Source organism: Tyto alba, unplaced genomic scaffold (assembly GCF_018691265.1).
Source record: "Tyto alba isolate M040663 unplaced genomic scaffold, T.alba_DEE_v4.0 Super-Scaffold_1000006, whole genome shotgun sequence".
NCBI classification, from domain to species: Eukaryota; Metazoa; Chordata; class Aves; order Strigiformes; family Tytonidae; genus Tyto; species Tyto alba.
The window spans coordinates 22,531,988-22,558,186 of record NW_024881272.1 but is presented as its reverse complement, the minus strand read 5'-3'; the positions used below and the strand labels follow the sequence as shown (position 1 = coordinate 22,558,186).

Below are 26,199 nucleotides of genomic sequence, written 5' to 3'. Positions count from 1 at the left end.
TTGCTCTCCCATTGTCAGAAATTCACACTAGTCTATTCAAACAGCTATGTGGATGGAAAAGAGATGCCTAGCAATAATGCAATACTTTTTTTGGAGCTCAGCTCTTCTCACAACTCACATGTCACTTTTTTTGCTAAAGAATCAGGGCCCTTAGTATGCTCACTATGAAGTATAACTTTTGAGTGTAATAGAGCCTTCAGAAATAAGCACTGCAGGGCAACATCTTACTGTCTTTCAGACCATCATACAGCTTACCAAAATCAACAATAGGGCTTTAAGACCTTATATTTAAGTAACAAATTTAATAGCTCTATGACAAGACCTTTGGTATACCAAACACCTGACTTGAGAAAAAGTCTCTCCTATTGGGAGGGCTGGGAGATGCAGACAGAGATCATTTTATGGTCTTTTAGACATCAGTTATATAAATGTGTTGCGAAGGCAGAACGCCCCCTTCTCCCCCACAGCTTTGGACAAGACATGAATTTTCAGTGGCAGAAATCTCTGACCATCTGGAAGGTAATCCCTCAGGCACTCAAAAAACAAGTGTAAGCTTTTTCACATTATCAAAACAGGGAAAGACTAAGAGCCTTTGCATATGCCTTAATATCATATTAAAAAAACCCAGTAATGTTGCTTGAGCCCCTGAGACTCAACAGTATATGCCCAGATTCATTTCTGGGGCATAAGGAATGCTAACATATGCTTGGCCACTAAATTCCAAAGACCTAGCAGTCCCATAGTCACTGCTTCAAGCTGCCTGTTTGCTCTTTGCCCCAATTTTCCTACCTCCTAGATATTTTCCTCTTAATCACACAAAAAGTGTATCCTAACAAACAGCAACAGAAGCTGTATTTTTGACAGGAAGTAAATAATAGTAATATAACATTATTTAAATTATCATGCTATCTGAAAGTGCTGAAAACATGCCAAAATTACATGAAAATATTTCCTGGTCAGACTTACGCCAAATACTACAGCTGTTCGCATGGTCTTTTTGAACAGCAACATACAGGACACAACTACAGAAGTACCTCTAAGAACATACATTAATTTGTATTTAGCACTTGGACATCAAAGCAAGAAGATCAAACCAGGCCCTCCATATAAAAAGCACTAGAAAGACTAACAAGCACTTCAGGAGACTAGACTTATAGAGCAACCCATTCAACTGCAGAAACGACAACAGGTAAAGATCACACAAGGCAGAAGAGGTGAAGAAGAAATAATGATACAAAATAAGAATGCTACATAGGAAAGACATAATAAGGAGTGGGTAAAGGAAAATAAAATACAAAACCTAGACTGAACATACTATGATTTCTGGATGTTCTCAGCTATCTAGATGATGTTAAAATCTGCTAGATTTACTTATGACCTCCTTCTAAATCTGCCATGCAACAATTTTAGACATTACCTGTCCATTACCTAACACTGTGATGTGCACAAGTCAACACAAGTCAATACGTGTTATGAACAACACGTAGCTTCTGGACTTGATTCAAAAGCTGCAGTTAAAAAAAATATTGCCATTGACTTGCACATGCTTCACAGCACCTCTACAGACCAAGAGGTTTGTTTTGATGTCAATGCCTCTTAAAATTATACATAGGAGTAACTATATGTAGGCTCAGCAAAGTAGCATTCTACTGAAAACAACGTGAAATGATAACAGCACAATCTGGTACTGATAGTTGAAGGCTTCCTCACAGAAGAAATGCAGGATGCCACACAAAACCTCCCTAAAAGTTGGAGGAAGAGAGGAAAAAAATAATCAAAAAGAAAATCCTACTTTGGAGCTTTTTTTTACAACAAACTTTTATTTTTTTAAAACACACAAACAAAAAAAAAAAAAAGTAGAATATGGCAAAAAGCATGGTCAAAAAAAAAAAAATCCTTTCAAATGAACAAATAGTATATTGTTCCAAGCTGCTATTTAAAACATCTTGCTAAACATGGACTATAATTACCGAGCATAGCACTTACATGTATTTAAAGTCTTCCCGACACAATTTATACCTGCAGTTCCTTTAGATATTGTCAACCACCCTTATTTATACTGATGTTATACTAGTGAAATTGTACTCTCCTACATAATTTTTCCTACTATAGCCTTCATATTAATTTTAGTTGCATTACCTTGAAAAGTTCTTTTTCAGTAACAGGTACAGGAATGTATGTATACACTGATCTCTCTTTAGGTAAGTGAAGAAAACACAAATATGTTTACAAAATACTTTAAGAAATATAGCAATAATATTAACAGCAAGTATTAGTTCATCTATCTTTTTAACTTACTTGTAGGCTATTAAAACACACATGGGTCAGAAAATCCACAGTTATTAATTCATTCTGTTATAATTGTACAACATTAAAGGAAAATACACTACACGTGCAACTGATTAGTGTGTTTTGTGAGGGAAAAAAAAAAAAAAAATATGAAATCCCTGTGAAGATGTCTCCAGAAAAAAAATGCGACCTCAAACTCATAGCTTCATAACCCCACTGTCAGTTTAATACAGATTAGTAGAGACCTGCTAATTTTTAAGTACTTTTTCTATTTATACACTACTCTGAAACTGAAACACATCTCCACAGGGTTGCTGTCCAGTGGGAAAAGTGGAAAATAAACCTTACATTATCCCCCCAAATGCACAACAAACAACAAAAAAGAAAGTGCACCTCCTCTCCTCCCCATCTAAAGTAGTTTCAAACTGATCATACCAAGCGGGGTCGAAGGGGCGGGAACCACACCCCCCCCCACAAGCAGGATTACTACAAACGGCGGGGCCCCGCCGCGCTCCCGCCGGGCCGGGCCAGTGGCGGGAGCTCGCCCGTTCCAATGGCGCCACCTGCCGGCGCCCGCCGGCACCGCCCCCGCCCCCACACGTTCACCTCCCCGGCGCGGCGGCGGGGCTCCGCGGAAGGTACATGTGGGGAGGGGCAGCCCAAACCGTTTTCCGCAACGCAGAGCGGCAGCAGCCACCACAACAAATACAGCAACTTTTACCTTTCAAAGCCTTTGCAGAATGAATAGGTGGGAAATACAAAGAGGGAGGCGGAAAAAAAAAAGGCTGATGTGAATTTATCACTGATGTAACAGTAAATCAGGATGCAAATGAGAAGTGGGATTTCTCAGAAAACAAGACCTTTCAGAATTAGTCCTAAAAATTATTTATAAAACTTAAAAGAATTACAAATCTGAGGCATTTGGTAAAAAAATAACGGTGGTTTCAGAACAAACCCAGCCTTTTTTATTTTAAGAAAAGCCCACTGAGCTGAACAGCTTCTACTAGCCAAGAAAATTACCTATTGGTTCACAAACTGGATCCCCATGGATTCAGGAACATGCAAGAGTAGCTTTACTTATTAAGCACATCAAACTGAAAAATTGAAAAAACTGGATGACAAAGAAGAAAAGATAGGAAAGAGACAGAAGAGAGACACTAACGCACAAAAAAAATAGATTGAGAGAACATTAGCTATTAACATACTGCAAATGTACCAATTACTCACAATTATTCCTTGTTACACAAGCATCCTTCCTAACATAAGTGGCCCGTTTGTTTATTTTTAGGAAAATCATCACTGCCAGTAGTACCACAATTCTTCTTAAGAGAAGTATTAAATATGAAGCCCAATTCTCACAAGCAATGAAACTAGGGTGATTTTATATGACACTGTCTTTAATTCACTTCTTACTACCCTCAAGAGAAATATTCATCCCAATTTTTACCAACGCTTTCTGCTGATACACATCTTTTCCTCATGATAGGAGCTGAGAAGGAGAAAGTGTTCCAACTGGCTGTGGAGTTACAATCCAAGTTTAAGAGACACACTTCTAATTTATTAGATGTACTGAACTCTGCAAGGCTCCTTCTCCAAAGCTGCAGGATTTCTTCTATTCCTTAATGTTTACTTTTTGCTCTTTCATGGGGATTTAAACGAAATCTAATCAGCTGAAGCCCCAGAACCCCTAGACTGTCGGGTTTTCAGGTAAAATTGGCATCTACAAACCCAGTCAGGCCTGCGGCAGCTGCAGACAAGCCCTTTGAAGTGAACATAGCTTAGATTGAAACTGCTATGAAGAAAGGAAACAGCAGAGGGGGTTTCTTTTTATTTTTTTAACGCTTTTACTGACAAATATTCACATACTACTATGTGGATAGAAAGAAAACCTCTTCTTTTGGTTAATTAGTAGTTGTTCTTTGTACCAGTCTCAGCCAAAGCCAAAGCAAACTTCAAAGGCCTCACTCATCAGATGTCAGGGCTTGTGCTCAACATGAAACTTCCAGTTCTGATCCGGTTGCACAGCTATAGCTCACGCTGAGCTTGGGAGTAGATCCCTATTACGAAGTAACTGCTAAGCAATTGTGTAACAAAGAACAAACTCCTATTGAAAAGATTTGGCAAAGTCACAGCAGTGGGTTAGATGAAAACTTGAACAGTCTGCCAACAGTATGTTCACAATATATGTTCATGCCTCACATGACGGCATCTTCTTTTCCCATTATCTGTGTAATCAGCAGTTTATCTCTTTAGTTCATTTGGTTTTTAATGCCCTTATCTGCACATATCACCTGCAACTTTAAAACAAATCAGATCTAATGCAGACTACTTGAGATTGTGTCAGAGTTGAGGTCTGTATTTCATTTTCTGGTTATGCTCAGTAACACAAATATTCTGTAGCATTTTACTGCCACCAGTGTGTAAAAGGAAAAAGGTATCAAGCTAACACTGAAGGAAGAATAAATCAAAGAGAAAGTGATTCATAAAGGAATGAAGCCAAGACACTATATCAAATATTAAACCAATAAAACCTCTGCAAATTATCTCCTATAAAAAAAACATAACTGGAACGCAAGACGGAAAAAAGAGGAAAATATAACTCTACATAGATTTTATCAGAATAAAAAAAAAAGATCTGCACACTCAGTAACCAATGTAATACAACAAAATTTGTATCAGTGCTATATAGTTGTGATCTGTCAAATACTTCCTGGTAAATACTTATTGCAAACCCTTAAGGGACACAAGTTCAATTCTACATGACTTTTTTTCTTCTTCTCAAAGGCTTCTGAAATACTATTAGGCATGAACAAGATCATTCTGTGCTAGCCCCATCTTTCCCTAGCTATTTTACGTAAGGGTGCAATCTGTAGTATCCCAAAAGGCACAGAATGGTTTAACTAACACTGAGGAGGTTACAAATATGCACCCACATTCTCTCATTCAATGGTCATTCTTATATTAATTTGGAACAATCTGGGTAGTATCTATTCACATAATTTCTGAAGCGTTCTGACTTAACACCCACAGAAATAAATGTGCGTAATGTTTATAATACGCTTTAAATAAAACCAGCTTAACTAGTTCTTGCAGAACAGATCCTTCAAAATTGCATTTTTAAAAAAGCATTAACATAAAATTCACTTTAAGATATAATTCTTAAATTTGTTGTAGCAAAACAGATCTCTGTCATACCAAGAAGTACTGACCTCAGAATTCTGTTTAAGGAATTTAAGTACTCCACATCACTATGTACACAGCTATACTACAATTTCTCATCAGTTTTTTACAAAGTCCATACTTTCTTCTCCATTAAAAACACACTCTCTATAAGGTCTTCCTAACTGGTAACAAGAAAACTAAGAATTAAAGTACTTTTTTTTTTTTTTTAAATTGAATCTGAATATAGTGCAATGAATAACTTACATGAGACTGTTTAAAAATGGCCATACACATAACAGACATGATAGAGTAGTATTCCATCAGCAGCTGCTATGTGTTTCCATTTCTAGGCATATACATTCTAACTGTCTAAAGCTAAAGGAGAACTATTTAGCTGTTTAACCAGCATGTTCCCATCCATTCCAACTTCACAAGTTTAAGTTAATTGGAATTGCCATGATAATGTAATACAGCTTTCATCAACTAACAGAACAGTTCTCAAGGATAGTATTCCGCTCAGTGCATGAGTGCCCATTTCTCAACATTGTTTCCATGTGTCCAATTCAGTAGAATGTCAGATACCTAAAAAAGCCCTCGTATTTTGGCGCCAAACTAACTCAAAAATAAAAGCTGAAAATCCCAATCAGTCATTTCCCATTTCAGAACACTAAAGTTATCCAAAACCTATTTCTCCTTTTAATTGGCCATAAATTAGAAATCCACACAGGTTAAGTTTTCATCACGGTTTTTGTCTGGCAAAGTGTCTGTTATTTGCCAAAAGCTTTTTTATTCTTTAGAGAAAAAACAAATTTAGTGTCACTAAATACTATTCTAAACTGAGGAGTCACAAAATTAGCTTAAGATACATATAGTTAGCTCATGATACAGACAAAAATACAGCATGAAAGTAAAATATGAAACACACTAAACTGTGTAGGGTATTTTTAATTATGAGGACCAGAATTACTGTTATCTTTAGACTAGAATAGACTATTCTAGTTGGAAGGGACCTACAACGATCATCTAGTCCAACTGCCTCACCACTTCAGGGCTGACCAAGTTAAAGCATGTTATTAAGGGCATTGTCCAAATGCCTCTTAAACACCAACAGGCTTGGGGCATCGACCACCTCTCTAGGAAGCCTGTTCCAGTGTTTGACCATCCCCTCAGTAAATAAACGCTTCCTAGTATCCAGTCTAAACCTCCCCCGACTACTTTAAAATTAATAAAACTGCTATCCACTAACTTCTTATTTTATCTGAGCAACAATAAACACAGTAGACAATAATTTACATTCATTTATGGATTGAAAAATATTTCATCCCTGGTACAGTAAACTATTTCAATCCTTTTATTTTTCTTCCCCTACTAGAAGACGCTATCATGAAACATACAAGATGCAACAGGAATGGAAGCACAATGCTAAATAAACTCTACAGTACAAGCACATCTTCCGTTACATGTTCCCAATAGGTGGCAACAGAATACCAAAAACACAAAGTAGTTTATAATTCTTTCTTCATCCACAAAGTAATAGAAGCCCTGTTACAACTTCTCTCAATGAACTTGCACCAGCAATTTTATTCAAATTAATTGTTGCATGTCAGCAACAGAAATTCTCAGGACAGTTAATGTCAAAAGTCAGAGAACTCACAGAATAGAAACAAAGCATTTCTTAAAAAGCTAGTTGCTATGAAACAACTAACTGATGGCTTATACTCAGAGCTTATCTGAGGGAGCAAACTATTATAAGCAGGAATTTACAGGAACAAAATGTTTCTGCACATTAAAGAAGAAATGTTAAGGAAGAAAGAAAATTTCAGACTAATTTTTTTGTTGTTGACATCCACCCCTTAGTCTTTAGCAATATTTATTTACAAGACTGAATAAAGGGGTGAACATTTTTAAACAAAGTTTTCAGCTGACAAACCCCAACTTTATCGTTGGTAGCAGGTCCATACTAACTCCTTGATTCTTTGTAAGAAATTACAGGAAATCAGAGTTCTTCTTTCCTTGACAGTTATATGACTATTCTCTTTCTGTGGCACAAAGCAATACAAATCAAGTCTAGATGACTACTTACTTGCTTTCAAAACCAGCTAAGTCACGGTCCAAAGAAATTGTCTCTGTTGTAATTTCCACCTTTCTCACACTGCCGAAGAAGTCTGTTATCAGAACATTTTGCGGGTCTCGCCGGAAGAGATCAGTTCGGTGCCCAGGCGTGGAAACACACAAACTTTTTGGACAGACCTGAAACTGGAAACCAAGGTGGAGCATCATATCCTGTCCCTCATTCATCAAGAGTCTCTACCTTCCAAAATGAAATCGCTATAAAAAAAAAAAAAAATAAATGCCACACATAACTGGCATTAATTTCAGTACAAGCTCCACAGCCGAAAATAATGACTGAACAAAAACATTAAAAGGCATAAACATCTTCATTATGCATTTCAGAAAACCTTTATCCTCACAATTATGCCATTTGTGTTTAGAAATGCTTCTGTCAAAGCCAACCATCAATTACATCTAATTCGTTAAATGCACAAAAGTATTCTGAATATAGATGCAGCAATGCTGCTATAACCTTCCAAAAAGCACAAGTGGGTATAAATTCTTCATATTTACCAAAGGGAGGTAGACAAGATTAAACAAGCCTTGATAAGTAGCTAATAGTAAAGGCTTCATAAAGAAATAAGAATTTACATTTTGATTGCATTTCTAGTTTACAGCCTACAAATTAATGCAGAATTAGGATCTTCAAATATCAAAGGTGTTTTATGTTCGCAGAGACATCCTTTAAAACCTACAAATTATCTATACACCTTATTATTTATTTTACCTATGTATTTTGTCTACATATCAGATCCACTATATCCAGCATGCATTGCAACACCCAGAAGACAAGAAGAACACTTAAAAACTGTTTTCAAGGGACTCAGTTTATATAAAAGTACATTTGCAGAAAATAAGTAGACATAACAGTAGCAGATTTAGAGTACATGACAAGACAACATGCCTATTAAATAACAAAATTACATATGCAGCAGACATTCAAGGCAAAACCAATGCTTTTTGGACACAATGCCTTTTTGCACAAGTCCTACCACACTCACCACAGAAGTCTCTAATATTTCCCATCTGGATAGATTCCCTATTTCAAGGGATCTTGTAATGCACATAATGTAATATAATAAATAATAATATGTTTGCATTTTTACTAATAATGCTACATAGCTTAAAGTGCCATCAAATGCAACCCAAGGCCTCACTCTCTCTGGCCACCTTGATGAGTTTGGGAAGATGAGTTCATATCTCAGTCATTAGAAGGCATTTCACAACCAACCACACAAGCCAACTAGACACAGGAGCTAGACACACATTCCTGCTAGACAGAGGCACTAGCTTATGAGCAAATGTTGCTGTTCATTCAACAGTCTCATGGGCAGCCCCCAGATCACCTGGTAACAGTATAGGTTATATGAGTCCTTGTATGTTCCAGCAACAGAGAACATTAAACAGGACAGATTAATGTATGGGACTATGAAGGACGCTTCTATCCACACAGTGCTCATCTCCACTCATCTTATATTCTCCAAGTGACTTTCACAAACAGGTCCATCGGTCACTGGATCTAGCGCTCATATACCTAATTACATCATGAGTCAGCTCTTAGAAGGTTGCATTCTTAGGACAGAATCACAGGTCTTACTTAACTCAATGCAGATGCAACCTCAACTATCCCAGTTTATGACTGACAAAGCTTGTGAGATTCAGCCCATACTTAATAGCAAAATTTCTGTGCTTAGCCTGACACAAAATACATCGGTTTGTGTGGCTCCTTCTCTTAGGACAGAGCCCTACATTGAAAAAGTTTCCTAGAGAGAAAACAATGTACCTGGCTTTCCCTCATATAGGACAAATTCTATGTCCCCATTCCTGTCCTCTGCTCCATTACAGTTTCTCTTTCATACCTTGTCTTTTTTGTCTAAGCCTGTAAGCATATGGCATTAGGCTGCTGCTAAAGTAGAGGGGCAGACCAAATCTTTCTGTTACCCTCCCTGTGAAGTGAAAACAAACTAGACTCATCAACATCATGCTTCCCATACAAAGCCACTTATCAATGCACACAAACCCTCTTAAGTTTCCGTTTCACCAACATGCAATCAATTTTCTTCAATTCTGCTCCAGCTAAGGGCACAAACATAAAACCTAAGTCCCTGAAGTAAGCTATAAAATCTAAGCATTTGTTTTAATCCCACTATCTGATGCATAAATCTATACTGCAGTTATAACATTAAGTCTCTCTTCCAAGCTCTCAGGAAAGTGTAAATGTCCCCAAACAACTGCATCAGCACAGAAAGTGGGAAATTGATACTGCACCCAACTATTTCTTACCTGTCCCACAACAACCTACTACCGAAAGATGTTGAGATGAATCTTGAACAAAAATGTGCAATGGCACCGAGAAGACAACCTCAGTATTAAAAATCCACCTATCTAGTACCGGTGTGAGAAAAGGAGGACTGCAAAGCAATTACACCACAGCAGACCAACACTAATAACTGCCGTCTTCTGACAAAAAAGGGAAAGGCAAACACTAGCTAAATAAATACATTTGTTCATGTGTCGATTTTTCCATTTTTTTTTTAAATAAGATATTATTTAAATAAAGCTAAACAAATCCCAAAAATGGGAACTTTATTATCTTGACTTTTCTTAACAACATTTTTAGGTATTTTATGACAAATGAGATCTCATTTAGAAATGTATTTGAATCTTCTTTTAAAAGTTCAAATGTGTGACATTTCAATTTAGTCTTTACTTTTTTGGAATTGTGATCAAACCGAAAGCCAGTCATTTGCACAGCTTTATGCTATCCCTTAGCAACACAGATGGAGCAGGTGGGGAGTAGGTGGAGTGGATTATGAAAAAAGATGTCTCATTCTTTGCAGGATTGCAATATCCAAATTTCAGGTGAATGTGAAGAGAAGCTGTTTTAAATGTGGTTGGAGAAAAGTAAAGAGGTGATGGGATAGAAGCAGTGTAATAAACGCTCTAAAAGAGCGTTTGACATATCAGAAGATCAAACAACTAAACATCAGCTAATAATTTTGAAGCTACTCAGTGAGCCACTTAATATGTTATCCTGAGTTTAGAAACTGTTCATTTTAAAAAAATCAGACTTGGATAAGAAGTAGGTCTTTGTTCTTAAACCAGCACAACACTAACAGTGCATTCCAGGGCCAAAGTACCCCCTATAACTGTTGACAAATAAATGGTCTTATATCCTTACCATGGACTAACCATGTAACATTTTAGAACTCAGATGAATCTCTGAAAAGCACTGACTTGAAATCAAGAGGTCACATTTGCTGAAATACGTGGATATTATGGCTCTGTACATGATCATTACAAACCATTATATATTTGGGTCTATTCTTTTCCCTTCCCAGAGCAACAATAAGCAGATCAATACATGATAAGATAACTTACATGACAAAGAATTTACCAGTATGGGATAATTCCAATAGCTCTTCCAGTGTATTTGGCACATAAGCAAAACCAAAAATGCAAGGGAGAATGTTTAGACATTTTCTCCAAGAGCTGAAAAGGTAAAACTACTTGGCCAGCTAACAAGTTTTCTACACTTTTCACAGCTGTATTAATATCTAGCATGTTAGACCAGTTATACTGCTTCCCAGATGGTGTCTTACACAGTAGAAAACACTCTTCATTTCTTATGACTACTATTTTTTTTTAACATCAATCCATCTTCTGGTTTACAGAATAGAGTTCTAAAGTGCTGTTTGAATGAACTGGCTGGAAGAAGATACTTAACAAAGAACTTGCATATTCTTCTTCAACAAGATTTTAAAGTTATCTCTGTCCCATGATCAGAAGGTATTAAATTACAGGACAGAATTTAATTCCCATGGCAGTAAAAGAATCTTGAATCTTAGTCACAGAATCAATTCTGTATCAACATAAAATCTGTCAAGTGTGGGCTGTTTAGAGTGAATTCCACTACATATCTAGCAGCCAGGCTAACACCATCCTCTGTAGACAGAGGGTGGCATAAAACTTTTGAGCAGCTGCTCCTTTCACAGAAATGAATCAAAGACAATGTGTTCTGTAAGCAGTGGCTCTTAGATCGCTGACACAGCATGACAGGATTTACAGTTACACGGCACCGAAGCATAATGTATTACTACAGTGAAACTAGTATTGGAACAGGTATAAAGGTTTAATAAATAAAGTATAGTTACTTTTTATGTTATCTCACCAGTGTATATATCTAACTGTTATAGAGTCATTTTCATAAATTTTGTCATGGGTTATCTGGTTGTGGGGTTTTTTTCCTCCTGCCTTATATCTGAAAGCTACAATTAATATTTACCTAAGATATAATTAACTCCAAATATTGATGAATTTGGATATATCTTGCTCTGGAATCTAAGCAGATATATAGAGAAATTAGTCTGCAAGCATTTGTGAGTGCACAATTAGAATTTTAACTGTTTAATCACCTTTTCAAAACAGTATCAATGGTTGCCTTTCCAGATGTACAAAGTGTCTGCTATCCATTAAGGTGATTTCAGAAGCTTCCTACTACCATTTTTCACATGCAATACCTCATTGTATTGAAATTAATATTTAATTAATACTTTATTCATTTTCCAATGAATAAAAAAAAAAATCTGGCTATCTTTGGTTATTTTTTTTCCGTAGCCAGCAAACCACTTCCACACTGAGGGCAATCCTTGAAGAGTTACACTACAACTACATTCAATAATGGCAAAATGACCCTCCCCCCAAAGCTGCTTCCAAAAGAAACAGCAGGAAAACAAAAAGCACCTGGAGAACCCTATGGACAAAATAAATTAGTTTTGAAACTGTTAAATTCATTAACATATTCATGAATGTTGAGTATTCTACTTACTAGGTCATTCATATTTGTCTGACTGGCTGGATGAATTTCTTCCAAGAACTCCAGCACATAGAATGTGTATCTGTCCATAAGATGAACTCCAATCCCGAGATCTGGTTGATGCTTAAAAACAACACACAGCAGTTATTAGGCATTTGCAGGAGAGAACTCAGTATTTCAGAGAGGGAACAGAATGTAATGGCATGTTACAAAAGCTAAGCATAATGGCTTTTTGTTCTTGGGCAAATTACACAAAGAAAATGACTAGCCATGAAGAAACATATTGTCAGCAAGCTGAGTAATACAGTTTATCTTCATTTTTCTAGACTATGTCCTGGTGAAAAAACAGGCAACTCCTTCTTAGTGGTCCAATACAGATTTGTGGGTTGCCCCGAGCTTCTTAGGACTTGGAAAACAGGGCTGGAAGAGATCTTACTTTACTGCATTGCAGAGGTTCAGGTAATCCTGACCTGCTAGTTTTGGTTGGGCTAGGATCTCTCTCCTATCATTCCTTCTGTAATTCAGATGGGATATAATTACAGCAGGTGAAAGGTAGTGGCTTTTTTTTTTTTTTTTTAATATCAAGTGTAAAAGAAGCCCTAGACTGAGTATTCCCTACGCATATCTCTCAGCAGTCTTCCCATAAAATTTCTTCCTGTCCTAGGCAATGCATAAATTGGCCAGCAAGAACGGAAACCCATCATTAGCATGGTTCTTTGGGACAGCACACAAAAAGAAGCAGGAAACGTACACTTACAAGTTTTGTCAAAACCACACTTTGTAATTAAATATCTTACACATTCAGCAATTAGAAGAGAAATTTTTATTTAAAAGTCAATAGGACCTGTGCTTTTAACTCAAGCAATCTGAAAACTGCCTTCTGGATCCCAAAAATCTACTTACTGATAAAGAATCTTCTCCTACTTGGCTGCTAGCCAAGGCCATTATATTAGGTGAATAGAATCGTTCATACATAGATGCTCCTTGACAAGTATCAATAATAAACAACAGTTCATTGTACCTGAAAGAAATAAAACAGCCTCTTTACCCATATCTCTTTAAACAACATACACATACTTTTGCTTTTTAGTTACCAGGTCAGCTGCTAGGAACCTAAGGAACAGAAGAGTTCACACTGACTGACTGTAAGATGAGAGTTTACTCAAATCAATACATTTGAGCAGCTGTAACTACAGTGAAGCTGAAAACAAAAATTAAAGCTCTTCTTACTGAACACAAAGTCTCATGCAATTTTATGGACAACAGATAGTATCACTGCTGAAGGTAAGCAATGCCTGACGGTAAAACTTCAGGCATGTTCATGAAATACAATACGTAACCTCTAAATAATGCTTTTTATCTTACCTTCTTTTCTGCCACATTTGTTCGAAGGCATCAGCAAGTTCTACATTTGTGATTTCTTCAGAATCCTGAAATTTCAGGAAACCATTTCCACCATGTCCTGGCAGAAAAATCAGAAGTTATGCAAGTATGTAGGTTAGATGGAGATATTCAGCCCAGTTGGTCATTTTTCTAAAAAAGGCAAACCCAATTCTCTTTCTCCAAACAGACTCCAACAAAAGAAAATATTAGTACAGTAAGAACAGTACAGATACATCATTTAAACTGGAAACTATAGTTGCTAAGTACTGCCTTACAGGTTTTTTTCTTAATTAGTATGACATGTTAAAAAAAAGAAAAAAATCCTTTTGTTGATCTTTTTGTTTGGACTCCCAATGGGATTTTATGCTTTCAAACAGGCCCATCCAACTGAACAACAAACATCAATAAATTGTATACAGAAACCTGTAATTACCTGTCATATATATTAGAATATTGCTTCTGTCATCAGAAAGAAGACGTTTAGATCGTGGTGTGCTTGGTGGGATTCTTCCTGTTAATACACGCAAGAAATTTTCAACAGTAACCTACAAATAGAAGCATAAAGTAACTTTCTAAAGAGAAAAATATTAACAACTCTAGGCTGGGTTACATTAATTAAATAATGGAACATTTACATATGCACTGTATCTAACAAGACTTAATATTGCATGGTATGAACTGCATAAAGAGACATTTTCTGTTTAAGGTTTTACTGCATGTTCACAACCATATGGTACCTTTTACTCTATTCCACTAACATCAGCCTGTTGCTTTATTATATCCAGTAAGTCTACAGCCATTATAATTTCTAAATACATTTTTACTGATCTGAAAACCTGTCAGCATATAGCTTTATTTTGCCAAAGATGCTCATGTACTCAAAATGCTCCAACATTCGTGTGTGTTACTATGAAAAACTAAAAGTTTAAATTCTCTCTGCAGCTCAGGAAAGGAAAAAGATCAATTCTGGTTACATAAGTCTGAGTGATCAGGTAAAAACCATATGGACAGTGACTGTAAAACATCCTATAAAACACCACTTCCTGTTCATGCACATGTATACAGCTCAAATGCTAGCAACAAATCCATAGTCAGGAAAAAATGTGACAAAGAGAACATACCTCTATTTCAGTGTGGTATCTTCACTTCTTTATATAAAGTTTCAGAGAAATAAAACACCTATAATATACTTAAATATGCTCCTGTAAACCTTTAGTAATGATTATATAGCACTATTAAACCATGCAACTGATGTCCAATTTAAGATCAACTGGTAAAGACACTGTCTGTTTGAAGGAATATTACACAAAAATGAAAAGGTGATAGAATGCAGATTTCTATATAGTAATTACTTTATGTTAATGATTAAGTTATGGCTTTTATTTTGACAAAAGCATATGCTTAAGATTAGAAAAATAAGTACGTCTCCCTAATAAACATTTTAATTGCACATCAAAAGTTTCTCAAGTGGTATTAAGTGATTACAAGATGAAACGCTAAACAGCCATTTCCAAAGAGAAATTTCAGTAATATGTGTGTATTCCTAATACATACAAGGATTTCCATATTTTTTAACTGTGGAGATTCCATTATTTAAACGAGCCAGTACACAACGTGTTTCTAGTTTCAAATACAAAACCAAGTATCAAGGGTGGGGGTAGGGGTATGTGTTTTAAACCTATCAGTTGATAATAAAAGCCTAGCCCAAAACCAGTAACATCAATAGAAAGACTTCCTCAGACTTCACAGATATTGTATAAATCTTTAAACCAACACAAAGACCAGCGATTCAATTAAAGCACAGTCACCTCATAGCTTCTGTAATCCACTTCCACATCATCTCCATAGACATTCAGCTCCATGTTTTTATGGCTAAACACAGTAGCTGGTTTGGGATTTCTGGGATTACATGCCATATCATCTGCCAGCATCAGGACAATGTGACTATGGAAAACAAGACAAAAACATTTCAGCCATTCTACTTTCACATAACAGTCAAACAGGAGTTATAACAACACTGTCCCACAAATATAACAATAGCTTAAAACATTAAGAAGATTCCTGGAATTGTAAGTGGAACTTCGCTTAGTTATACCCTATTTCCTTATGTACATCCTATTATAAAGATACCACACATTGAAATGCAGCTAGCTGTTATCTACAGGATTAAGTTATGCCAAGGATGAGCATGAGGGTAGTTGACATTAGCAACTTTATGATATAGAATTGCCTGGACCTAGGCTGACAGAAATCTTTATTAAAAAATCTGGAGATTTTTGCAGGGCACTAAATCGTTTCAAGCAGCTCCACATAAGAAATCCCAGCCTGTTTGCACCTTCTCAGACAGATCAATTAAAAACATTATGACAATTTTAAATTAAATTTGAGCTCCTGAACATTTCTCAAACCATTATACTACACCTGATACACTACTGTATGATTATCTGTGTTAATGAAATTTTCCTGAAGAACACAAATAGGCTGACACCAGACATTTTGTCTTCTTCATAGTACCAAGAGAATAAAACAACTAAGCATTTCATAGTACCAAGAAAAAAACAAAAAACAAAAAAAAAAAACCAAAAAAAAAAAAAAAACCAAACACCCAGCACATTATAAAACTGTTCCCCCTTGCATGCAGACAAAGATCTGTATTTCACCTGGCAGGGGCAGCTTTGGGTCAAAATATGAAATAAACAAATAGTCACTGGAGACTGTTAGCACTAGGAAGAATGTGCCAGAGATGTCTGGAACAAGGTGAAGTCAGTCCTTTCCTTGAATAACCCTGACTTGGATACAGTTTCTCCTGGACTGTGATACTTGTGTTCTCCCAAATAATGCTTACAAAAGGAAAGCTCTGTATCCTGCAAAGAATGTTGCTAATTCAGACTCACAAAGTTTAATTTATAACTGTGTCCTGCTATTTAAACACCGTTCCTGTGCTTGTCATCATTGACCTATATGTCTACACGAGCATTTTAAGAGTAAAGCTGTTCTTAAGTGGTGATGCACTCCACATGATACACACACACAAAATAAAACAGAAAATAAAAAAAGGAGAGAGAAATGCTGTCCAAAATAAGAAACAGAAATCCTCAGAAATAATGAAACTAAATTATTTCAACAGGAATAAAATGCTGGCATAAATATGAAGCTATAATGACAAAAACCAGAGGAGGACAACCACAGAAGATAAATCAAGATAGATCATTTTTTTCCTCCATACATGCACAGCAGAACAAAAACTACTTTTATAAAAGATTAACATTAAAAGTGAGTTAGTTGGAATCAAGTGTTGAATACATGCCTTGCAGATATACTGAGATAGTCAGGTGGTAACCCATTTTTTTGTACTATACTCAAAAGCAAATATTCCATACTAAGCCATCACTAAGCCTACAGTTGCACTTTATTTTTCCTAGGAATGTGTCTATTAAAAAAAGAATAATCACACACACTCAGTAAAAGGTTCTGCATAATAGTAGTACAGACAGGTGACCACAAACATGCCAAGTTCGTATACATTCATAAAAGCATACTAGATACCCTATGGTTAAACAGAACCACTGTGTACAAGTGGTTCATACATGGAGCAAAACAATCCAGATGTTAACTTGCAGTTTAACTATTACAACAAGGTAATCTAACCACATATTACATTAATGCTATTTTCATGATGTAAAACTTCTATTAAATAATGATTCCAAGAATCAAAAATAATTTCTGGATTCATTATGGCTTTGTTTCATTTTAGCAAAACATTTCTTTTATGAATTGAAGCACTGTGCCCACATGTCAACAAACCAGCGCAACTTAGAGTTATAAAACCACAAATCATTTTTTTAATGAGTTCTCTTGTTGGAGGACAAATCTATTTAAATCACCTAATTAACACAGTTCCATTCAAAATGAGACTACACACAAAGCCCTCCAAAAAAATCCAACCCCAAGAATCGCGATAAAGGTTTATTTTGAAGATGTCATTTGAGGTATTTTTTTTCAGTCTTATCAATATTTTGAATGAAGTTCTGCAGCAAAGAAAGAAAAATGGGTAGAGGAAGAAGTTTATCTAAGGGAGAAACCCACACAAATCCATGTGCTGCAAATGGGAAGAATAAGGCTCACTCTCTCTCTAGGTCTGCTCCAGTGCCTTATTCTTCACCTTAGGCTAAAGCATTGCTGGCTTTCTGATATTAATGTCCAGATACTTGGGTATGGATAAGAAAAGGATCAGGCTACTGAAGAACAGAAATCTCCAGCCATGCTGTAGTTTTTGCAGTATTTCTAAAACTGTCACCTATTCTGACCATAATGGTGAAGATGGATGAATGCAGGGAAGATGAAAGTTCTCAGGTAAGGGCAGAACTAGTGAAAGAATTTCTAAGGTAGTGCCTAGGGTGCCTATGCTTCAAAGGCTATACGGGAGAGAAGACAGCTGCTTCTGAATGAGATGTGCTGTCTTGGTTTGGGCTGAAATAGAGTTAATATTCCTTTTCAGGGACTAGATGAGTGCTGTGTTTTGGATTTAGCTTTGGGTTTGGTATGAGAAGAATGCTGATAGCACACTGGTGTTCTCAGCTGCTACCGAGACTTCAAGGACTCTCTGACTCCTCATGTCCTGCCTGTGCACAAGGGCACAGGGAGCAGGGAGGGAGCACGGCCACAGCACCTGACCCAAATTGGCCAGTGAAATATTCCATATCATGGCACGTCATGCTCACTATATAGAGGAGGGGTGGTGGGGAAGGAGCTCTCTGGCTTCCGGGATTGCAATTGCGGGACCTTGGTATCTCGGGGTCGCTGGCCGGGAACGGGCTGGATATTGGTTAGTGGGTGGGGAGCAATTACGTTGTGCATTGCCTGTTTATGTTTTTTTTTTTTTTTTCCCTATCATCATCATTTTATTGCCATTATTAAACTGTTTCTATCTCAGCCTGCAAGTCTTCCTTCACCCCTCTACTTCCCTCCCCCATTCCCAGGCGGGGAGGGGGAAGGGAGGGTGACCACCTGCGGTGGTTGGTTGCCGACCAGGCCCAAACCACGACATGTGCAAAAAAAGACGCGCTCTTTCTGTGGCTTTTAGCCCACAGTGCATTCCTTTGGATGTATATATAGTGCCCAAATGCTTCCAAGAATTAGGTTTCAATATCCCCTCTTTCAAAAACCAGGAAGTCATGCTTTTCTTTTTAAAAATAAAACGCAGGAAACAGGATGTTACTGCCATTGCATTCACAGCTGAGTGGAAGCTAAGTGGGGACTCCTGATACTAAAATTTCAGACTTGGACAAAAAAATGCCATACACATTTAATCCACTGGAATATGCATTTAGTGATGATGAAGTGGGCCATACTTCTTCAGGCAGACATGCTGGAGAAACTACCAGTCCTCTAAAATAATATTAAAAACCAGGAACACCAAGATTTCCATAAAAGTCTATGGATGATACATATAGCCTGCTATTCAATGGATGTTAGTGCCTAGAATTCATTTCCACAGTTCTGGTGTAAGTAAATTGCATTCCAGTACCCCTGCAACTTCCAGTAGGAACACAACTACAAAGACACTTCAGAACAGTTTGATCACCTTCCTCATCCTGTTGTCAAAGAAGGGATATTATTTTAACCATTGTGCTATTGCTAGAGAAGTAGCATTTGTATGGATAAAGCCTCTGGTTTCTCTAAACACATCACGCAAAATGGATTTTTTCAGTGTTATTTTCAATATATACAAGCTGCTTTGTTCAGGGCCTTTAGTTTAGAGACTCTCAGTGTAGTTGCAGATGTGGAAGTCTTACATTTCAGTACAGTTAGGGTTACTAACATCTCCAGACCGGAAGGAAATTAAAGTACATCAAAAGCCATATCCCAGAGTAGTATTGTCACTGCTGAATGCATTCATCAATTTTCACATTATGCTTTCACCAGTTTAGTAAGTTGTACATTTTACTGGCCAGAAAGCTCCTCATCTTTTTATTCTAATTAGCCTATTCCAGCTGGAAGCTTTATTACATAACTTGATGATTTTTCTTTTAAGCAATACTGCTGCCCTTTTCAATACACTGATGTGATTGCATCATTCCTTTTTACTTTTATCCAGTTGAACTGGGAAGAGAAACTTTTATACTGCTTCACACAACAAGAGAACTTTAAAAGCACACATGCAAGGAATTTTATTCACCAAGACTCCCTCACCTATCAGGAATGCCCAGTCTTTTGACACTTCTGTATACTGAAAGAGTATTTGCCACATGACGATAATTAAACCAGAATCGAGATGTACACACCTAGGAAAAAAAAAAAGGCATATTAAATAGTGTAAAAGATACAAATTGGCCTGGCACATTGCATCAGAAGACCATGATTGCACAAATATCAACAAACTAGTAGCAAATCAGAAAGAACATAGCAACACCAAGAAACTCGTGATAGAAGCTATATCAATCTTTGTTGTACCAAAGTAACAAACGCTGAAAATAAAAGAGTTCTTAACATACTGACTCATAAAAAAATTGTCATAAAACCCAACTAAGTATAGAAAGCAGCACTTTAGGGAGTAATTCAGCAATAGTAAGTGGATAAGCTAAATTTTTTTCATTTGCTTTTTCCATATCAAATGGAAGAGAAAAGTCACAGGAAGAGTTCTCATCTCAATAGCAAACTCATTCTGGGAGCATTCTTGCACAAAGGCATAAGTGAATTCAAGCAGAAGCCACACACATGGGAAAATACACTGAGGACATTTGCATTTAAGGAGTCAAATATAATAAAGTAAGCTCTAACCAAGTCTGAATACAAATTCTCAAAAGTCTTGAAGGAGTTCAGGTTCTACTGTTCTAACAGGCAAAGCACTGGGGATCAGTCATTCTTGTACTTACACTACCCCCTAAATCAGGTATTATTTAACCTGTCCTCAAAAGCCTCAAATCAATGAGATTGCCTCAGATGGTGTTTAAAATCTGCAGTAGCTTCTTACTAGCCTTATCATTGTCCTTGTGTTTAACTTCAGTTCACTACTTTTTGTTTGTTGCACACCAAAGACAGCAATTCTCCTTTGGAGACAAATTTCTTTGGCTTTTACAAGTCTTCCAAACATACAAAGGAAGAAGCATTTTAGAAGAGGTGACTTTAAAACCACGAAAATAGAGAAGCCAGGACAAGCATTGTAGACAGTTTTTAAATTTTTCAGCTTTAAATGTACAGCTCTAGTTTAAACAGAAACATCTTTAAGTTACACTATATAACATCTTTTTCTCTAGCTTTTCCATAAAAAATAAATGAGTAGTAGGTTAAATAATAATAAAAATTCAGCCTGAAAGGATTCCCTTGTGTCTCAATCATCACATCAATTAGGAATTTCAGAAAAGCCCACAGGGATCAGTCCATGAGAACATTTGCCTTTCAGCAAGATTTAAAGCTCTGAAAACTAACGGTGGCCAATCTAACGGTGACATTTTGAGGTATTATCATCTGCCCCTTTACGCCATTACCTCCCGTACAACACAGTGGAAGACGTGACTGTGCTTTAAATATAGCTATTCACACTGCAGTGCATTAATTCAAACTACTGATGAGGTGATATTGCAGTACAATCGTAGGCTTGAAGTGCCTGATGGCAGTAAAATCCTCTCTGTTTTACTGCTTAAAAAATTAGTAGCAATTGTTATAAAGCTTAATCATGAACTACTGAAAAAATATAAACAGCAGCGAATCTGTTGAGGATAGAAAGTATAGCTCCTTAGACCTAATTTTCCACCTTCTTTGTGTGCTTTTATGGGTACTAATATAAGCACCTATTTGTTAAGAACATTAAAGTAGTACTTGATGTTTTAATAGCGTCAAGTTTTTACATTGTAGAATATAGAAATTATTCCTTCTAATTCAATTAATTACTGTTAACTTTCCGTTTATATTGCTCAATTTTAGTATCTGGAAAACAAACAGCTGCTACTGAGTAATTACAATAGTGTTCTGAAACAAATTAGTCATTAAGATCTGAATTGTGATTAAGAACCAATTGTGCAGCATGATTCAAAGCTAATAAAAGATTCATGACAAAGAAAAAAAAACAGGGTAAGAACAGTTGATCTAAACATTATGTTGCCTGAATTTATTTTATTCTAAGTCTGTTATCCCAAGTTAACAGACTGAGAACAAAAATCAGAAATAAATTATACCTTCCTGATGTTCTTCTCTGATGTCAGAATTATACTTTCATTCAATATGGTAATTTAACTGTTTTGATGCTGTCAGAACTTTTGTTTTATGAATCCTGCCATGTAGCTAGATGTTTTGAGCACTTGAAATGCAGTCATACTGAAAAGATAATTTTCTCATAGTGTAATAAATCCGCAGGCACAATTTAATTTCATTTCCAAGTCTTTATCTTTCCATACGAACAGAATTCTTGAGTGACTGTTGCAATTATGGCTCCTGATAAAAAACTGTCAACTATTGAAGGAAAACAACCTGGACCAAGCTTACCAAAACTGCCCAGTTGTTTGTATGTCCACTTCTAAAGAACTGTTCTGCTTGATCCTGAAAGATTAAGAAAACATTAAATTTTTTCACCAATAAGATATAATTACTCATCTTTTTGCTGTTTTCACAAAACAGTGTTCAATACATCTGTTTATCACACATTAACACTGAATAAACCTTACAAAAGTTTCAAGAAAGGTCATTTTTCTTATTCTATTTTGCACTTTTCATGCAAGTTAACTGTTCCAAATCCTTTCCTGAAACTTGCTAAATAACAAAGGAGGAAGAAGTATTAGTCACTTGCAGCTTAATTAAAACAAAAACCCCACACATCTCTATTCCAAAAGACACTCCAATAACCTACAGTTTCATCTTAAGTAAGAAAAGGGGCTTGGATTAATTTCTGTTTTCATTGTTCTCTTAATTTCAAAAGCAGGTAAACAAATCTGCAATTTTAACCCATTTCAAAGCCAAACTGATTACATTTATCTTCCAAAATCACGAGCTATGACAACCACCACCTTCTCTATAATCTGTGCTATCCGTAGCTCCCACTGTGCTTTGCAGAGGACACCGCCCTATTTCTTTAACAGCATAAGTCAGAACACAGAAAGGGCATGACACGTTCCCAGAGGTGAGGGAATGAGTTTCACAGGACAAGAATGCAGACTTGCTGATTCTTAATCAGACTTTCTAAGTCTCTGAGTACTGGGCTGATGCCTGTGGTCTCACACAAAACAAAGTAACAGAAAAACCATTTGTGAAAATATATGCAAAGCATACTGCACTTCAAGTACCAAACAACTTGCAGTTTTATTAGTAATCCAAAAACTCTAAAAATATTTCTGTTGGCTAGTTTTTGTCCTATTTGTAATTAATTTCAATTTGTTAATAAAGCAGAATTCAAATGCAAACAACACTCCAGATGTAGTGTGGGCATTGTGCAAAACCCGTAATTACTGAAATATGAAATTACTCCCCCTTGGAAAGAAGTATTAGCTCCTTCGCTGTGTAAATACCTCGCACCTGCGAGAAGGGCACCCGGCAATCAAGCCCAGGTGAGCCCGGGCAGCTCGGCCGCCTGTGCAAGCGCCCAACACCTCACCCCGGTTTTTAACCGAAGGAACTCTATTCACGCATAAATTAGCCAACAAATGTCCGGAAAAGGTACATAGAACACCGTCCATCGAAAGTTACATTGCGTAGCCAAAGACAAACCTAGTTTCAGAAACCTGCAAGCGTACTGAAAAACAGCTTTTTTACAACAGTTTAAACACGCTAGAGGTGCCTGACGAGCCCCGCGCGTCCCGCCCACCGGCAGCGCGGGGCGAGGCGGGGCCGGCGGAGGGACGGGCCGCCCGGCAGAGCCGCTCAGGGACGGCTCCCGCTGACGCCGGCGCGGCCCCTGTCGAAGCGCCGCAAGCGCCGCGGAGCAGCTCCGCCAGCGCGGGCCCCTGCGCGACGGCGGGGCGGGCAGCCCAGGGGGCGGCGGGCGCTGCCTGCGGAGGGGAGGAAATAGGGGGGAACCAGCAGCACGGGGCCTGCGGCGCGGCGCGGCCCAGTGCCGCCCGCCCTCTTTCCCCGCCGGCCGCTTCCTTCGTACCTGGACGCCGCCGGCGAGCGCTGCGCCGCAGCATCCCAGGAGAAGGGCTGCGGCGGCGCGGAGCCGGCAGGCAGCGAGCGCCGCGGCCGCCATCTTAGCCCGCCTCCTCCGCAAGGCACCCGCCGCCGCAGCTGCCGGAAGGGGGGGGAAGCGGCCCCTGCGCATGCGCCGCGCTGCAGCCTCAGGGCGGCGAGCGGAGCTGCTGCGTGTCTGCGCGGCCCTGGCTTGCCTTCTCTCGGTGCCCTCAGGAACAGTGCCCCTTCTCTGAGCAGCGCCAGGCGCTTAGTTACGTATCAAAACTCCCTCGACCTTGTCAGCCCCTGGGGAGCTTGCTTTAAATTCGATTTTTACAGAGCTTCGGCGATAATGGTGGCAGCTCTCACCGTTGCTGTGAGCATACACGCTTGTGGATTTGTTGGGAGGTGTAATGCCGCCCATACCTGACCTCGGCCATCCCTGAGACAGGCCCAGCTGAAAGTAGAAAACACGGTGGTGGTCTCACATCTAGCCTTAAGCTTGGGAGGTTCTTGGGGGTGTAACGAGACGTTTTTCTCAGTTGCCTACCAAATATGCTCAAATCTCGGCTCTCTTGAAGTTAACCTGAGAGTGGGGTGGGGGGGATCCTCAGGTCTTGGTGTCTGTGAGGCAGAGCTGCCTTGGAAAGCGAAGTGTGATGGAGAGGGACTACCTTTGGTGGGGATGAGAGGTGGATCTGAAAGCAGATCTTTTGTTAAGATGTGTTGCTAAAGCCTCGCCTTTGGCGCACACATCCCTCAGAGCTAATGAATCATCAGATTTTTATTTCAATCTATTGAACCACTTCGTATGATTCTTTTATTTCCACTAACTCATCCTGTCACCACCTTTGTTCAATTGCCTGATGCCTTCCATTAGTGAAGATTCAGAACATGCCCTGAACCATGGAAGCTATTTCCTGCTCTGTGTATTTCTCATCAGTAATGACTTTATCAGACAGGAACATTTTTCCATGTATTGATGTTGGAATTTCAATAATACCACATTCTCTGTTTGAAAGCATCATTGGTTTCCTCAATAAAAATAATCACCTGTAATTAGATTGCCTTTTCTTTTTGTGCCTAAAGCTAATGAACTTACTCCCTTCTGAAGACTATAGCCACTAGCTCCTGCTGTGCCTCAACACATCTCCTGTGTGAGCTTGTTACAAGCCTACTGAGGAGTGCTGTGGACATCTGTGTCCCTCAGTGCCTGCTTATAAGTTGCACTGTTTATCTTCTTGCTCCAGCAAACTAAATTAATTTAAGACTAGGGGCAAGCTTGAGCTTTTTCCTTGCCCTTTCAAATGCTTCTACTTAGATCTCTGATGATTCTCAGATGTATTCAAGATGTGTCAGTAATTCTAAAGGATAGGCAGCTATCTTCCAGAGCATACACTCATGCAGTTTTATAAATTGGTGGGTTGATTTCATGCATTTTGACTTGGATAGCTTCTCATTACTTTTCAGCTCCCATGTGGAAATGGTCAGATAACATGTGATAGAAGGTCTCAAACTTTGGCCGAACTTCTTTCTGTTAAGCTTAGTTCTTTGCTCTTTGCATTTATTACTAGTATTCATCCTTCAGTGTGATGCATTTTGGTTAAGAGCTATTCCCATAGGAATAATGTTATCAGCTGATCCTGATGATGCATCTTTGAACGAGGCATAAGTCCTGATGTTTGTACTGAATGAAAAGTTACGTCAAATGCTACTAAAAGGTAACCAGCTTAACAAGAAACATACCTGACATGAGAGTAATGAACATCTTTTCTGTGAATAAAACTTAAAAGCATCCTATTCACTTAAAAACTCCAGAACCTTCTGAAATTTGTATCACAGGTGACCGTAATTTTGTCATTCACTGGAATACTTGACTGTAGTTTTAATAACATTCATTTAAGGTCACTGTGTATGATTTGCTACATAAGAAATAAGAAAATGGAAAAAATGCAACCAAATAAATTTCTGTCATGTAGCACTGGAATGATGTAAACATAGGTTATCACGTATGGACAGTACAAGCAGACATCTGCTACTTGTGCTGAGCAATTAAGAACTGTAGCAATTATTCCTAACATGAAAGATCACTTAGAGGGGATGAGACATGTAAAATACTAGCTTTCACCAATAGTCAGAATAGTACAAGCACACTGGCCAGTCAATATTGCTGCTATTTCTCATGGGTTATATGTAGTTGGCTCTGCAATCTACAGGAAGGTTTAGCTGGCTCCTGTAAAAGAAGAGCTGCAAACTCATCAGTCCCATGTCACATGCTGCCTGCTGCAGTGTGTGGGCAATGTTTGGACCAACTACAGTCACACTGCAGGTGTTACTCTTTG

At 37.9% G+C, this 26,199-nt stretch overlaps 1 protein-coding gene across 1 annotated transcript in view; it reads right to left on the bottom strand.

Moving 5' to 3' along the window:
- Positions 1 to 23,975, bottom strand: part of PIGK (phosphatidylinositol glycan anchor biosynthesis class K) — a 72,138-nt gene extending 48,163 nt beyond the window's left edge. The window contains exons 1-9 of the mRNA XM_042804783.1: positions 23,844 to 23,975; positions 22,244 to 22,297; positions 19,955 to 20,046; positions 15,571 to 15,706; positions 14,196 to 14,307; positions 13,745 to 13,841; positions 13,283 to 13,400; positions 12,392 to 12,502; positions 7,535 to 7,707 (exon numbers count right to left, since the gene is read on the bottom strand). Coding sequence (XP_042660717.1) covers positions 7,535 to 7,707; positions 12,392 to 12,502; positions 13,283 to 13,400; positions 13,745 to 13,841; positions 14,196 to 14,307; positions 15,571 to 15,706; positions 19,955 to 20,046; positions 22,244 to 22,297; positions 23,844 to 23,936 — 986 coding nt within the window. The 5' untranslated portion in view covers positions 23,937 to 23,975. The remainder of the gene's footprint in view (positions 1 to 7,534; positions 7,708 to 12,391; positions 12,503 to 13,282; positions 13,401 to 13,744; positions 13,842 to 14,195; positions 14,308 to 15,570; positions 15,707 to 19,954; positions 20,047 to 22,243; positions 22,298 to 23,843) is intronic.
- Positions 23,976 to 26,199: the final 2,224 nt, after the last annotated feature.